Source organism: Harpia harpyja, chromosome Z (assembly GCF_026419915.1).
Source record: "Harpia harpyja isolate bHarHar1 chromosome Z, bHarHar1 primary haplotype, whole genome shotgun sequence".
Taxonomy (NCBI): domain Eukaryota; kingdom Metazoa; phylum Chordata; class Aves; order Accipitriformes; family Accipitridae; genus Harpia; species Harpia harpyja.
The window spans coordinates 34095222-34112425 of NC_068969.1; the positions used below are offsets into that span (position 1 = coordinate 34095222).

Here is a 17204-nt window from a genome sequence, read left to right on the forward strand (position 1 = left end):
CAGTCCTAAAGAAGAGTTTGAACAATGGTAATTATAATACTTACCAATTTCAAATCAGGAAGACATTATTTTGTTAACCTTTATGTAAAATGGTCACCCATAATGCTATTTAGAATGAGAAGATAAAGTAGCGTAGCTACTTATGAGCACTTTGAAACAGGGCTTCTCAATTAATACTAACATTAAGTCTCACTCCTCGGGCATGCATTTGCAAGAACTGTAGCTACTCCTGTGCTAACTTCTTCACCCAAAATCAGTATCTCTTGCATGGTGAAATATGTAAGTGTCTGAAAAGATCTGTAAACAAGAAAGCCTTTTGACTTTTTTTATTTATTTTTTCTTTGGATAAAGCACTGGGTTGCCCTTGTGCTTGAATAGTCTTTAGTATTATCTAGTCTGTCCCCTGGAAATGTACATAAAAGCTAGCTGGTTTAGAAGATCATCATCTTGGCACGTATTTTATTCACTAAGAACCCTGCACGGATCATGAGGCCAGCGAGATCTGCCTCTGTGTACTGAAGGCAGCCTTAAAAAGCAAGTGTGAGCTGCACTGGGGCCGCAACCTACCCAGTGCCCTGAAGTTGCACCACAGTGCTTTGAAATAGCTGGAGCTGGACTGTTATGCCACAAGAATGATTTCTTTCCCCATTAAACAATTTTTCAGGAAATCAATACAACTCAAGGGAAGCCACAGGCTGCAATAACTCTGGAAAATGTATGTTTTCATAACAATGGCATTTTATGGTGGATAAGTTACTAACCTCTACCAATAACTTTATTGTGTGGTATCTTTTAAGCCGCCTTAAGATTTTTTCAATTATATTATAAATTCCATTTGGAGGGATACAGGTATTTCTACTTTAGGTTGAGCAAACGTTTCAGGTGGAAAAATCTAAAATAAAAATCTATTTAAACAGGAACTTTGCCTGCCCATATTTCAATATATATTAGTAAGAAAGTACAATAATGTTTATTTGCTACTTACATTATTTATATAGCAATATAAATATGTGGTCCTATGTGTTTTCTTTGAGAGACAAAAAGACAGATTTCAAGCTTTAAAATAATTCACACTAAAAGTTAGTGACACAAGCACTACGTCCCATCATAAAGATATGCAATTTTAACCTTGGAACACAAAACAGCTACATTAAAACTGTCCTTACATGTGAACATACATAATTAATGATTGGATAGAGCCTAAGCATTCAAAATTTCATTGTCAAAGGAAAAATGTTGAGAAAACATTAAATGAGTAAAAAGGAAATGGAGCATCTCCTGCAGTTTATACAGTGGTTCCACATCACTAATAATAGTATTGGAAGCAGTCAAGGGTGGCTGCTTACTCAGAAAGTTACTAACAAGCTTTTTACCTCTAGTTTCCCAACTTCAATTCTGTGTATGGTTCCGGTAACTAAAAGTCACCATTACATTTTGTAGTTAGTGTGAAATGATTTAATTTCATCACACTCCTAGGGAATACTTGTTACTTGATGATATTTGAGTAAGACTGGGGTACATAAGCGTGGCTAAAATCTTCTGGAATCTATAAGCAGAAGTTAAGTTTAATAATTTTTTCCCAAACCCACAATCTTCTGGCATCCCTTACTACAAATAATTTTCTAAGGACCAAAGTTATTCAACACGCAGGGTCCTGCACGGCATTCAGGGGGGACACAGAATCTCTTCCTGATCTTACCACGGACCTTGATGAATACCGATGCTTTGGTTCCTTGTGTGTAAACCATGAGTAACGCTTACTTGACTTTATAAAATATCTTAACACTGAGGAATGAAAAGGATCGCACAAACCAGGTCCAAAGGATAGAGGCACCTCTGTAAATGTAAGAGCAGCTAAGACATATTATTATTCCTGTAGACACCAATCACGTGTGTGTGCACAGAGACTCTGGAGGATGGAGAGGGCAGGGAAGCAAATCCTCTGCGGAAGAAACAGCGAGTCTTTGGGTGGGTAAGCAAGAGTAAAGGGCCAGTTTTGTCAAGCAGGGCTCACTCACAAATAAGCTTGGGATTTAACAGCCCAGTGAGCCAATATGATTCTTCAGCATGTGAATGATTATAAAGTGTTATCATAATCTGCCAATCAATGTTGATAGAAAACAGTTGAAAGGATAAAGCCTAATTAATACAATCAAACAGTACTACTGAAAGGATCACAGGTCACGTCAATATTATAAACTGTGTAATTAAGAAAATAAATTTAGACACTCATGGATCAAAACTGTGGGGTTTTTGTCTTGTTTAAAAATTTTTTATTTTTATTTAAAGTAAACCTCTAAAAGAGTAAACCACTGCCCAAAGTATTCAATGTCTTGAATACTTAAGTGAAAAACTGGGAAGTTAGACATGACTCTGGGAGACATCCTCAGAAAAGCCCATGTTTTGCTCCAGCATCCTCTGGGCTTCAGTCATGATTACCAAAAATTCTGGGTGAAGCCTGTAAGATTTAGTACTGCCTTCTTTTCCATTTATTCCACTTTCCTCTTTCTACCTTTAGCAAAATTTGAGACAAACTGAGTGTATTGTGGTGACTGGTAAAAGGAGGTCATTGCCCAAAAAGGGACTATACAAGGTCCTTGACAGAATTATAAGAGTTCAAACCCCTTCCTTCTGAAAGATTGTTTCATGAGAAGCTTGTGCCCTTTCCAAATAACCTTGCTACAGATTTTTTAGAATATTCATATTGTGCTTTTTGTATGTATATACCCTTTTTCCAAATGTAATATGCTTTAGATCTTATATTTCTATTGTATATTTTTTAATTTTGTATAACCACCTGATACTCTTCCAAACTCTGGCATGCATTGTCTTATGTTTCCTGTGAAACAAGCAAGCTGACCTGAGCTCTCATATGTCATTCACTAGGAACAAAATTCTATGTACACCATTAGCTTTCTGGATCCATTTATTTCTACTGGAATTAATATGAATTCACTAAATAAAAGACATAGTATGAATATTATCCACAAATTGCTGTTAGCTACCTGCTTTTTTTGTACAGTGTTTCTGAAAGGCTTTTCATGCTGTGAATTTAAAGACAGCATTTAAGATGTCATTATGGCATGTCTTTATATACAGCTGCCATTAAGGTCTTTATAATGGATTCAGAAATGATGAACATAGAAGGTGCATGTGTCTCAGTCAGACATGACATTAAAGTTTCTATGGCAGATGCACTGGCACAATTTCAATCAACATCACAGGATAATTTTGATGTGGAAAATGCTACAGGTAATTTTGGTTACTCTAAGGGGTTCTGGGAATATATTTAAAGAAATTTAAAGATCTCAATAAGTACTTTGAGAGCAGCAATACATTAATATTTATTATAACATTTACTGAGCAATGAATATGAAATCTGATCATGTACAAGACATTAACAGATGACGAACAAAAAATTATCCATCAGCATGTTTCAATCAGAATCAAGAGGCTGGTTCAATCTACAACAACTTCTATTTAGATGCTTTTAAACACTTACAATGCAGTTCGCAAGACACATACACAGCACAATTTTAACTTTAATTCCTCACTTATTATTAATTGTGAATGGATCATAAAACTTATGATAGGACTCAAGACCTGTGTTTACATTCTGACCTGGGTTGGTTTTCTTCATCAGGTCCCTGGACATCTGCAGGGCTCTCCTGATCTGGCTGGCCTGTACACATGTGCCAAGGTCACCACTAACAGACCACAGCTGAAGAGGCAGCTAGAAAGCAGCTCAACTTTAGAAGCTTTAACCCACCATCATGGAACCATGTATGAAACACATTGTTATTGACAAGCTGGAAGATAGTCGGGAAATTTTAAATGGTAATGGTGAATATGAATGGCGAAAGACTATGGCAAATAGCCTGGCTCCAAGTTAATCAGACAATAGAGATGCACAGCCAGGATGCAAGATGAAGTAATTGTGTGGTGTGATGGTAAGAGTCACAGCCAGACTCGTTATACAGAACTGGCTTTGTTCCCTTGGGATCCACTAACTCTGGGATAGTCTTTCCATATGGCAAAAACTCCACTCCTCAGTAAGAAAAAACAGGCTCACGCCCTGAGCTGTGCTAATGTTCCATGTATCCTTCCCCAGCCAATGTCCCTACGAGCCACGAGGGCCAAGAGGCACCACGCAAATTCTTTATTAAAATGGGAATGCCAGGTTTTTGATTACCTAAATCACCAAACCCACTTGACAACACAAAACAACACGTGCACAAGCCTAGGAAACACTGTTTTCTTCTGACAAAGAGTCTTACTGCTAAGCCTTTCTGATATTCAGACTAGCCTTTTGCAGTGTGCAGCAGCCTGAGAAATTACTTAAGGGTGGAACACAGCTTGGACTGGGAAAGCTTCATGCAATTCCTCTACCCCTCCATCAACACGCAGTGATTCTAAAAAAAAAAAAAAAAAAAAAAGGGATATCTATATATAGGGATAATTTATGGTTGTTTAATATTTTATGCAAGCTCAAAATATCTATATGGAAGAAGAAAATACTTTTCTTATTTAATGTATGTTATAATTTCATTACACTGGGAAATTCTCATGCACCTTTACCACCAAAAATTCATTTAAATTATTAAGGCCCTGTGGAGATTTAAACACTTCCTGACACTCCTCCAAAACGACAGTCACTGTAATGGTAAGGTGGTTTCATTATAAAAAGTAATACAGTCTCCCTGTAACTAAAGAAAGCTTAGAGAAAAATGGGATTTAAATACACAGGGTGTAAATACACACTCCCTTCCCCACCACAAGACAGCTCAAGCCTAAGCTACAGACACTGTTTATCAGAATAAGTATCCAGTGAAGGATAGGGGTGAAAAAACCCTGCTTTACACAGGGAAAACACACAAATATGTGCAGATCATTCAATGTAAGTGCAAAGAAATGCACGGGGAGTAATTATTTCATCTGTTTTATCTGCAAGAAAGAGTAACTTTGATCATCTGTGAAATAAAAGGGGTGGGGAAAAGGCAGCATGGCAACATTGATCTTAGGAGAGAAGTGCAAAGGCATCCAAAAATGAATTCAGTAAACGGCAAAGGCAGATTAAAAGCTTTTGCTCAAGTTACAGTTCCAAAAACTGCTCCCACACTTTTAAAGAAACAGGAATAAATTATATATACACTACTTGAAATTAAGAAAAAAAAAGTCACTATGGTGGAACCATCAGACAATTTAACCAACTGATTTAGACTGAAAAGAGTTTTTCCTTTGGCACCTTGCTGCAGGGAGAATATGAAGGGATGACCACTGTGATATAAACCACATACTAAATTCTAGTGATGAAATACTATAAAAACATGACGTCTTCAAAGAAAGAATGTTAGTGGGTTATTTCCAGCAAAATTTGCTGAAGATGTTAGAAAGCATGCATGATTTTATGACATTTTCTGAAGAACCAAGAGAAAAAAAAGCATTTCAGTCTACAAAGGCTTACAGAATTAAGTTCAGTAACAGTAAAATCAGAATAAGGTCACCAGGTTAAGTGGCTGATGTGTGGGATGACAGAAAGCCATAACAAGGTTCTATAAGCAGAAAATATTGTATCATTTGATTTTTGAGTCTTTCCCAGAAAAAAAAAAAAACGTACAACAGAGAGTCTTGGTATTGTATTTTCTCACATTACAGGCGACATCTTACAAGTACTCCAGCTATCCTAAATAGTACTATATTAGACAGCTTGATCCTTAGAAATAATAATGTTGATATTATTTAATGCTAGAATTTTTGCCTTTAACTAATATTGTTTCTAACCATCATAATACTTGTCTAAAAAGACGTTTGAGAACCTGTAATTTTCTTTTATTGGAATGGATTAATCATTATTATACTGGTATAGCTGACTTAAAAAAAAAAAAAAATTTAAAATCACACAGAGTTCCAAATCAGACATTTAAAAAATTGGTTTTTTTCCTTGTCTGCTCCAGTTTAAGCAGTGAAATCTTCACAGTACTGCCCTCAGTCCTATGGTCGCTGGTACTGACTGTTATTTTGGCAGCATGCCTCCCAGGAAGACCAGCTCTGATTAGACTACTCGTAGAGGAGAATACTATGCAGAAGAGTGAAAATGTCAGAATAAAGTTCAAAAGCAAAGAAAGAAACATCTAATCTTTGCCATGTATACCCTGTTGTGCACAACACCCTCTTTGTTGATCAACAAGAAACACATTAAAACATCCAGGACTGGGCACAAAATACTAATGTGAATAACGGCTGTTAAGATGACTAACACTTTTATTACATATTCAGAATTGAACACTTTGGCCAGAAACAGAGCCAGAATAAACCAGAGTAGCCTCTCTGGAAGTTAATGGAACTATAATGAATTACACCAATTGAGAATTCAGAGTATTATTCTGAGATAGCTTGCTGGTGAGATACACAAAACAAAGCAAAAGACTAACTGCATGCTGTGCATGAACACAGTCATTTTAAATTGTATTTCCTGAAAAGGCAGCTGAATAATGTCATTACCTGAAAAATACCTGGAATCCTTCTTGACCATTTTTTCTCTAGTACAAGCTGTACATAGTAATTTTGTACTTTTTTTTTAATTATACAAAAGGGCTTACAGTCAATTCCTCTTCTCTCTCCCCATAAGCTCTGAATTAGCAAGGAAAAAAGCATCACCATGACTATACTGTAAAACATTCAATTTTAACTCGTTAACGTACCACACCTATCCTGGAATATGAAATTCCATTTGATACAATAAACTTTCCTAACCTTGGAAAAGTCAGAGTTGCGTGGCCAGGCCAGTTTGAGGACATTCCTGGATGCTACAATGGGCTTCCAGCCCATGCAGCTAGCTGGTCCCTGGATGCCGTTAGCCTGCATGGTCACGTATCAAGGCAGCCATTTCAGAGCCTCTTGTTTTGGTGGCATAAAAATGGAAATGCTATGTACCTTCATGATTCACTCTCAATAGTCTTTACTACAAAAATACCTGTTATTTTCTCTGAAACTATTTTTACTAATAATAACAACTGCATTGATCTTGTTATCCAAGGATATCTAAGGAAAACAAAGCCACCCATTCTTTACCAGAAACTGCGTTCAGAATCTTTCCTATCATAAATAGCCATGAAAGCTCAGCAGTTCAAAGTGCTGCATTGCCCCAGACAGGGATTTTAAAGTTCCTGAGATCTATGGGCAACAAGGGGATGATTTATTCCGAGATGCAGCTACAAATTAAGTGTCAGTGTATTTCTGCAGCAGCATGGATACAGCCTGAGTAACTGGGAAACACAGACAGCTCAACTCTGAGACACCAGACTGCTGGAAGGGTTTGGGTTTTGTTTCGCCTTCTAGTTTCCTACCCCAGATACGGGATACAGATATATAGCACAGGTCAGGGTTAATACACTGCCACTGAGATAAGGGTGAAGACTGACTGAACTAGTGGCTACTGTTCACAAATGTGATTTCACTTCTCTCCCGTACTACAGTATTATAGCAAGCCACAGTAAGAGAAGAGGATGAAGTGGGAAATAGCTTACACTCACCATTTTGTAAAAAAAAAAAAAAAAAAAAAAAAGCAACTTGATCTGTCCTTTACTCCTGCTACTCCTTGCTGCAGAAAGATGGAGCAGCACAGAGTGAAACAGGCACAGTTCCTTCCTTCAAGCTCATAAAAGAGCTGCAAAATCACTAATCCATGCCACAATTTTATTACTATGTCTCCCACCAGAAGACAGGAACTGTGGGTTCTCCCCTTGCCCTGCTAAGGCACATCTCCCCCAGATGGTGCGGTCTCCCTGTGCCCACTCCTTTCCTTCCAGCTGAACACAGACTTGTTGACAGATGGTCTCCTGCCCAGGGGGAATTTACCAGCGAGTTATTTTAAGGCAACTTTGCATTGTTCATGCAGAGAAAATTCTCCTCAGTGGGCCAGAGACACAACCCTAGTAGGGCTGTAGCTTTAGAAAACTACAGAAAAACTTTAGAAAGCCATAAAATATAAATATCTCCTGAAAGTGCCTACTTATCTGGATGATCAGCACAGCTCTTCGAGCTATGCCACTTCAAAGAATAGAGGAACTTTTGCAGAGTTGGCTTATTGTCTGTACGTAAAAGTAACTTCAATCAGCCAAACCTCACAAGCAAGGCATATGCTGAGGGATGATATACTACCCACAATGAGATGACTGTATTTCTTCTATCTTTAGTTATCCTGTCTTAGGGGACAAGCAGGGAAGCAATAAATCAGCTCCGCTCCTTAGCACTCCAGAGCTTAATGACTGCCTCCTCAAAGGTCCAGCATGAAGGGGACAAGACTCTCAGAATGCAGCAGGAATGATGCTTGTTCCCAAAGTAATGTATGATTTTTCCACCTATTATTTTCCTAGATGATCAAAATTTAATTAAGCTACAAAGCTAATCAGTAAGTTCTCATACATTAAAACAACTTTTTGATATTCACATGCCTAGAAAAGTTTTTTTTCATTAGGCAGTTCCTGAACCAAGTGTTGTAACCGAGTAAAGAATAAGCCATCAGTAAGCAGTTCAACAGCCTAGAAAGTAATATAATTCACTCACACAAGCACACAAACGAAAGGCTAATCACAGTTTTGACCTTGCTGATGCTTTGTCAAAATGACTGACATCAATCTCATGGTCCAAATATCTTAAGGATAGCTTGAAAGCACTCATAGCCATTAAAAATTTTCCAGTGAGAATCTTCTAATCCCTGCCCTGTTTCACAGGCAAGAGACTCCTGACATGATAGCACTCATAATAGAGATCTGATTTTACCCTTAGTCTGATGTAGTGAATGTCATCAGCCTGCAATAATTGAGGTCAGCTGCTCAGTGTAATGGTTAGCTGTGCAACACCTTTCATTTCTTTCTCAAAAAAATCAGTTTAGGTGCTGGCAGGTGGGAAATCAAAGATCACATTTCCATCATTTATGACCCACCTCCATCTCTGATCATAGGGAAAAGACAGATGTATTCACATCACAAGTGCCAAAAATCTTTATCAAGTCTGTGGTGGCCAAAAGCACTTTTTACATCTCCCTAAAAACTATAAGTCTCAACTGTTTCTTGGAAATATAAACTAGAAATTCCAGAAAGAACACAGCTCTCTGTTCCCCACTTTGATGAAAAGATAAAAAATGCTCAAATGAGAAGCTTCATCTGCAAAAGCTAAGTGCACAATAGGAGCTTATCCCTCCTGGGCACCCAGAAAGGATGTGTATTTAATTTTCTTCTGTACCTTGATGGCAGTTTGTGCATGTTCAGCAATTTGTTAATATTCTCAGAGCTTACAAACGCTTGGGAGAACGCTTTCCTAAATTTCACTGGTTAATGATACAGTTTTAAACATGGGGGACATAAAAAACAACAAAGTAAAATACAAATAGGGCACATCATATGAAAATGAATGACAGCATAGTGTAGTGATTGAAAATTCATTCAATCTAAAGGTCCATCTGCATTTTACATCTATCAAAAAATTCCCAAGTTTCTTATCTTCTCTATAATTCCATGTCAGAAGCAGACCTGCTCTGTCACTAAGTGTCAGTTCAGCTTTCTACACAGGCTCAAAGTCTTAGCTATCAAACTGTCCAACATAAAAGCAACTGTAGCTTTTTTGTCCAAAGTGATTGTATTTCAACAGCCATAATTACTGAAAAGCTAAGCAGACGTTTGCCTAACTTACCATCCCCCTTCCCCTGCCATTTAATCAACAGCCAAAGGCATTCAATTAGATCAGCAAAGTCACTTCTGTTCCTGTGCCATTTTCTCAAAAACTGACCATTCATACTTTTTTCTCCTTTCTCCTCTACCCCCAAATCTTTTGACTTTCTTGCATGGAGGATACTCTTCAGTGCTGTTCCTCCTCTGCTTGTGAGGCATGTGTTATACCTCCTTTGACCCCCATGGCTGCATGCTTCCATTGCTTTGCAGTAAGCCAACTGGCCGCTTCAGTAATACTCCTGAAAATCCACCACTCATCTCTTATGTGCTACTCTAACACAAGCAAGACAAGAGTCTTAACTGATATATGTCAGTAATAAATCACCACCCGGTTACCTGAGCATCTGGCTCTAATAATTCAACCAGAGTCCTAAAGTTGACGGTTAAGTTGGGTGCTGTAGCCCCACAAAAAACTCACCTGTAACAGTATAAATTTCTATTAAGGAATAGGGCTAAGCTATGCCAGTGAGAATTTTCTTTTTGAAATCAAGGTAGGTGACAGTATTTGAGTTGACCTTTTTGCTGAACAGAACTGAAATCAAATCAGATATAATTTACAAGCAGCTTCAACTGGAGGACAAGTATCAACATGTTTTTAATCTCCTGCATAAAGGCTCATTTCTCATGGAGCAGCCACACAAACAAGCAGCAGTGTTTTGTAGGGAGGTTTATTAAGCACACCTTGCTACATGGTTTAAAACAAGTGAGCACTGGGAATTGTGACTCAGATTTGCTGTTGTCAAGTGAGGAAATCAGGGAATGGAGTCTTCGGGCAGCCTACAATCAGTCTCAGTTAAAGCAAACTGCAAGTAAGTGACAGACCTTCTCGCCAAGGAACAAGTAATGAGCTGAATGCTCTTAATGCTAATTTGAACCAAGGACCAGTGTTAGAATAAGCAGTGGATGAGGATTCATCTTTGGATGCAGATGAAAGCTGATACCAAGCAATTAATGTAAGTGATGTTTCTCAGCAAACGGAGAGGCAGGTGATTGTCAAACAAAAGCCCTTGTTACTAAGCTTTGTTTAGCACTAGGACTAAATATAAAATGAACTCTTATATGCTGTGTTGCAATTACACACCAAAAAAAGCAGCCAGGTAAAAACCATAGGCATTGGAGATCCACATACAATTCTGTTTTGTGGATTTTGAGGGATTTTTTTTAAAAAACAAATTGGCCAAGAAAATTATTTACTACCAAGTATCCTGTTCATATTGTACATCCATTTTTTCTCTTTCCCATATCAACACAGTGTTTCTGGAAATGCCCCCCCAAAATGCTGCAAACCTTTCACATTTAGAAAACAGGAGTCACTGGAAGCCAAGAACAAGGTATCTTAATTAACAAAGGACATCCAGTGGTTCACAAAATGTAACTGCTTTAGAAAAAAAGCATTTCCATGAGATTTTTCCAAGGTTGCCTGTAGAGTTCTCCATTTTGAATGCTCCATCTTACTGCACACAATCTAGCAGTTAGGTTCTCTGTCATATAATGCTACATATGCTGTTCCAAATACAGAGGCATACATTTTTGTTACCTGCTTAATTTACATTCCCCTTAGCATACACTGATCAATGATGTGAGAAGCCAGTATCTCACTTCTCAGAGATGTGTCCCGAATCTTCTCCCCTTTCCTGTGGGACATACTCCTTCCATGTCTCCTGGCCCACAGGGCAACTTCAGGGAAGTGACTAAGTGTTTTTATAATGTGCTTCCTCTCTTCACCTCTTAAAGAAAAAAAGACAGAGCAGTGAAGCTTTCACCTTCATCAAAATTCTGAAAGTCTTGTTTGAATTTAAAGATTGCATATAAAATGTTTTGATGCTTTCAGCAGGAGTGATGAGCTACTAGTGAACCATATAGTTAATGATACTGTTCCTAAAACAGACCAAGTTTTATGTGTAACTAAAGGAGTTAATATTTGGTGAGGTGTAATGAAGTAAACTGTTGAGTAGGGAATAGACAACAGCTTTATTTTGCATTTAAGTTTTTGCATATTTTCTTTTAAATTATTTCGATGTCTTCAGCAAATAAGCTGCATTCACAACACATGGAAATGGTAGAACAAAATTAAAATAACCTTAAGCAACTGAGAGCACCCAGAATGCCAACATCACCCTTATGCAAGAACTCCTCCAGGTTACAAACAGGTTAACCCCTTTGTTTCACATAGTGTTTCTCAACTCCTACTCCAGAGCCTTCTGATTGCCTGCCTCATATGTTTCCCAGGAAAGGTCTTAAGGAAATTGCTGGCAATCAGATACTCATGACCTGACCCTTCTCTCCCAGGAACCTAAGTAATGAGTATCCTTGTGAGAATTCAATTCATGGCTATAGATTAAAGAGCTATTTTTTCCTGACTGAGACAACAGCTCACAGTATGAGTGATTCCAAACAAGCACTGCTTTTGCCCTATTGCACTGGAGACAGTTGCAGTTTGCAGGATCAGCAGATGGAAAGCTAGGGACAGCACTGTATAAGCAAAAACAATAGTTTAGCCAGGTAAACAGACCTGGAAACTCCGAAGTCTCAGCTGCTGGAACACAGCTGAGCTTAGCAGCCAAAGCACTGCTAGGAGGTATTCTCCTACAAGTTGAGTTTATTTCTCCATTTGAAACAAATAGGTTCCTTACAGAGACAAAAATTAATGTATTGCCATAAATGGGTTAACTAATGACAAGGCTGTAGGCAAAAGGTACATGGTGAGAGGAGAATGAGGAAAACGAATGTGGTGGCAGGTATAAAAGTTACACAAAATGCTCCTCTGATTTGCAAAAAGGTGGTGGTGGTGAATATAAACCAGTATTTTACTGTGAAAAGCATATTCAACAGGGATTTGTGCAGTATCAGCAGTTTTCTCTAGTGATCTACAGAGCTCAGATCTGAGGAAGAGAAGTTGCACCAACATCGAATGCTGGTGTTAATGCAGCTTTATTTTAAGTTTAGTCTCTCCTTATTTTCGTGCATTCTACATTTTTCCACTCCATTCCTCCTCCCCAGCTTGCATTTACTGTTCTACCCACTCAGGACATAGTGTTTTCTGAAGCTGGCCAAAACTGAACCAAACAGCCTGCTCTGCAGAAGTTTGAGCATTAGAGATTTGAGATTTTTGGTCTTGCTTGAATTGGTTGCATGCAATAACTTTCCAAGCTATTGACTGATTAATTAATGAAACCATGGAAGTCACTTTGGTCATTCTTGAAACTTGAGATGATTAGCTATCAGTACAGTTGCCAATGAGGTACTTACTCACTTTTGTGCTAAGAAAGTTTAATATTTTTCATAAATAAAAAATAAACTCTTCTCTCAAACTAAACAAAGGTATGCCCTGGCAGTAAAGTGGGAGGCAATTGAAATCGGCATAGTAAACCGATTTTCTGCCATGGACATCAATACTGCAGACTAATTTGTTTTGGTTGTGTTTTTCAAACAATTGAGCCAGTTATTTGGTTAAGAGAGGCTAAGAAATAGTATTAAGGAATAACTGGCAATGTTAAATTTTTATTATATTCTTAATATATTCCAAAATGCTGGTACATATAAACATATGCTAATGTACCTTTTTCATTTTAATTATGTTAATTTTGGACATAATTGATATCTCCACAAAGAGCTAAATCCTATATTTTAACCCACATTCCCTAAAAAAAGACTGGCACCTGTTAAAATGGGCACCCATTTTAATTTATATTTAGATATCCAAATGTGTGCACAAATTTCTAGAACAATGGGTACCAAACAGCTCACTGAGCATCCAAATTTTGTTTGTATCAAGACAGTGATAGTGTGTCTTTTTACATGCTGACAGAATTGGTAATGAGTTATAAATGAACTATTAATGACATTTTTATAAGCTACAAGGGAAGAAAAGGTTAGCAGCTTGACTACAAGGACACCATCTTGGGAAAGGTGAATTTCTAGGTTTAAATTTGTGAACAATACAAAAGAAGGCTCAGTGATTTCAGTATGATGATTAGTTCCAGGTGATCAAGACCACACCTACTAACTGCTGTCTCACAGGAATATCAGAAAAGGTGTCACTAAGTAAAGACTTCTGAACTAGGCAAGAAAAGTACAGAAAGACTAATCCGTCTCTGATCATGCTTTTATTTAAATCTACCCTGTTTAAAGAAAAGTTAAATCTTTAGCTTCTAAGACATGGGAGTTGTATTCAGGATGCACAGACTCATATCATCATTTTAGCTGACCATACAGCTTTCAGATAGAGATTTAATCTAACTACAGTAAAAATGATCCTTAGAACATATACTGCAAAATACTAGAAAGTGGGTTTTGCACCTGCCTTCCTACATATATATGTAAAGCTCTGAACCTCACGAACTACCATTTTGCTCTTTACAGGGGGTTAGCATTTGTCACGTTATGTGCATCATACCAGAGTAAAATAAATCAAACGTATGTATTTTTATGTAAATAAAATGAGACATTTGTAAGTGTAAAGAATACATTCTCTGTTTCAGATATGTAGGGTTCTAATCTCTACCCAATTAAAAACAGCAGAAGACAGAGTTTACAATACTTTTGATTTGGCATTATATCTTCTGTTCCCTTTAATTTATACAGTAAGTCAAAAAACTAATAAGATGCTGCTGACAGCTCCAGTTTTGAAAATGTCTCTCCTCCATCAGGTCACATGTGAGTAAGCTGTCTTTCAGAGTGTGTAACCTAACGTTTGATCTGCTTGAACATAGGCTTTGTAACTGATAGCTTCTTTACGAGATCATTTGGCCTGTTGTACGTAAAGGAGCATAAATCAACAAGCTCGGGTTAATCTTTAAAAACAAGCTGATTATAGCAAAATGCACTAAAAAAACTGGAGTAATAATTACAGATGTCATTTGCCTACTGTCTCTGAAGTATTTTAAAGCCATTTTTTCCCTTCTAAGCTTTACGAATGCTAGTTTTTACAAATATTCTACATGAAAATTGCATATGTGATGTGTGTAGTGTTACGCAGATTGAGGAAAAGGGTCCTGCAGGAGACCCTTTCATCCTAAAGATGAAAAGGAACTTCTCAGCTTTCCAGTAAAATGCTCAACAAAAAGTTGCCTTCCAAGAATTCTGGCATCATGCCAAATGATTTCAGTGGAATTTGTGTATCAGAGGTATTATTTAGGGTTTCTATTAATTAAAGCAACTTTTTTCTAATTCAATTTTATCACCTCACCCTCAATATCTTTTAGATTGTTCTCTGTGCTATTTTAAGAGTAAAAGCTAATGGGCAAATAGGAAAGTGTTTTTATGACAGCACCTATTACTTGAGATGGACATAAATAACAAAAATATCCAGTAAAATAAAGAGGATAGAAGAGGAGAGAAGGAGGGAAGAAGGAAAAAAAAAAAGAAAAAAACCACAAAAAGTTTAGGGGAATATTACATTCGTGACTTCTAGCTCATGGAGCAAAGGGATTACCTTCTTCGTAAAGGCTTTTTAAAGGATTAAAAGAAAATAAAATCCTTTTCTATTCTTATTTTATGTAGTATGAAGATGTTGACATTTCTTTAGACATAAACTATATTTCCAATTAAGCATTCACTGGGTTTGAAGAAACAAAAAAGGGCTACAGGAAGCAAATCCAACCAGGGAAACCAACTCTTAAATCTAGCAAAGACCTGCCAGACTCACAGTGTCAACTTAAGTTGAGAAAATTTCAAGTTAAAAACAAGGATGCATGCTTTAACATAGAAAAGTAATAAATCAAGGAAACAACCATAGGTTATAGTGCTGTCTTCAGCAACCCAGCTTTTAAATCAAGATAGGCTGTTTGCTCGAATGAGACATTGTAATACAGTTGGGAAGTAATTAAGATAAGTATTCCAGTGAATGTTACACAGGTGGCCAGAGTAAATGCCCTTCCAGCATTTTGTTAGAGAGAAAGCAACATTCAAAATTCAGAAGTGGAAGCTTGTTACTGTACAAAAAAAAAAAACAAAAAAACCCCAGTGTGGATAAACAGCAGTTGAAACTTTTGATTACTTGAGTCACTACCAGCCATGACAAAACACACATGAAACATGAAGTTTAAGAAGACAACCTACAAAATATTCACCTTAAAGTGAGAAGAGCTGTTATAAAATGTGTAACAGCCACAGGTTTCAAGTCATGCCAGCAAAATTAATGTGCTGCTCACTGAACTAACACAAGACTCTCTGGTCTGCAAGAATCTGCAGTATCCGGGCTTTGTTGGTTGCCACTGATATGCAGCCTATTCAATAGCTGAAGATAAGGGCTTTTATCCTACTGTTCAGGATTACAGAAATGTGCTATCAGTACCCCTGCAGGAACCGTTTTTCTCGAGAACCAATACTTCTCTTTGATGAAAGGATACTTCTCCAAGAGCTGATACTGCTAAACCCAAGATCAACTCTTCTAAAGTACATCCATATTTCTAAGAGGGAAGGGAATACAAATGCATTGTGTTATTTGCATGTGAATTGTTTTATTTGTTTTCAGTATAACATGAAGTACACTTAAATATTTTTGATGCCTTTTCTTCCTCTCTGAATTACATGTCTATATAAAACCATCCAGACACCAAAAGCAAATACCTAGCTTTGTAAACATGCACAAGAAAACTATCATAATAAATGGTGTGAACTGAACACAAAATAAAAAATTCCCATTGAATTAAACCTGATTACTATTTACAGTAAAAACAGTTAAACCATAACACTCATGATAAAGTAAAAAATCCTTTACCAAAAAAAAGGGGAAAGGGGCAGGGGAAGGGGGAGGAAAGAGAAGGGAAAGTGGGGGGGGGATTGGGGAGGGGAAGGGGAGGGGAGACTCTGGCTCTGTTTTACCTTTCCAAAACAACCCCCAGGAAAAGTAAACCTCTGACTGTACCTTCTGGAAAACAAATTTATGACCTGCAACTCAAAGAATTGTTTAGAGCAGGCATGTGGTATGAAGTTCATAATGAAACTGTGGTAGAGCGGTTTCATTGGCAGGTTTGCATAGATGAAAATAAAGCACTGTTGTCACTGTACATTGCATTCGGTAATTTCTGTGGTCCATAATACTTGTATTGAAGCATATTTTGGTATAAGAATAATAATTATTGCTAATTCTTATAATTACAGCAGATCCCAAAAGGACCATTACGCTGGATACTAAACAAATACACACAGAGTCTGTGACTTAAAAGTAGAAGAATAAACAAAAGTGTTAGAATGGGGATTACCCCAGGCAGATTATTGATGACTGGCAGAAGTTTCCTATTTACCTGATAAGGAGTTGGTGTTTAACTATTTATTGAAGGAAGATGAAACAGAGCAGCGCTGTTCGTGGCACCACTCCAGCACCACTAATGTTATAGTTTCACAACTGATGAATTACATTCTCAACCAACGGGTGTTGAAATAGGTCTTCTGTAGTTCATGAAGAAGAGAAAACAAAGAAAGGGTCCCACCAAACTAGTGCTGTCTTATAGATGGCTGAGTTACAGGATTCTG

At 37.4% G+C, this 17204-nt stretch overlaps 1 protein-coding gene across 5 annotated transcripts in view; it reads right to left on the bottom strand.

Annotated features, from left to right (window-relative positions):
• XRCC4 (X-ray repair cross complementing 4) overlaps positions 1-17204 on the bottom strand; it is a 182310-nt gene that overhangs the window by 71129 nt on the left and 93977 nt on the right. The window contains exon 7 of one of the 5 annotated variants that reach the window (XM_052775781.1): positions 17113-17201. The exons of the other annotated variants lie outside the window; for them this stretch is intronic. Coding sequence (XP_052631741.1) covers positions 17128-17201 — 74 coding nt within the window. The 3' untranslated portion in view covers positions 17113-17127. Of the gene's footprint in view, positions 1-17112; positions 17202-17204 lie in introns of those variants that run through there. 5 annotated transcript variants of the gene reach the window in all.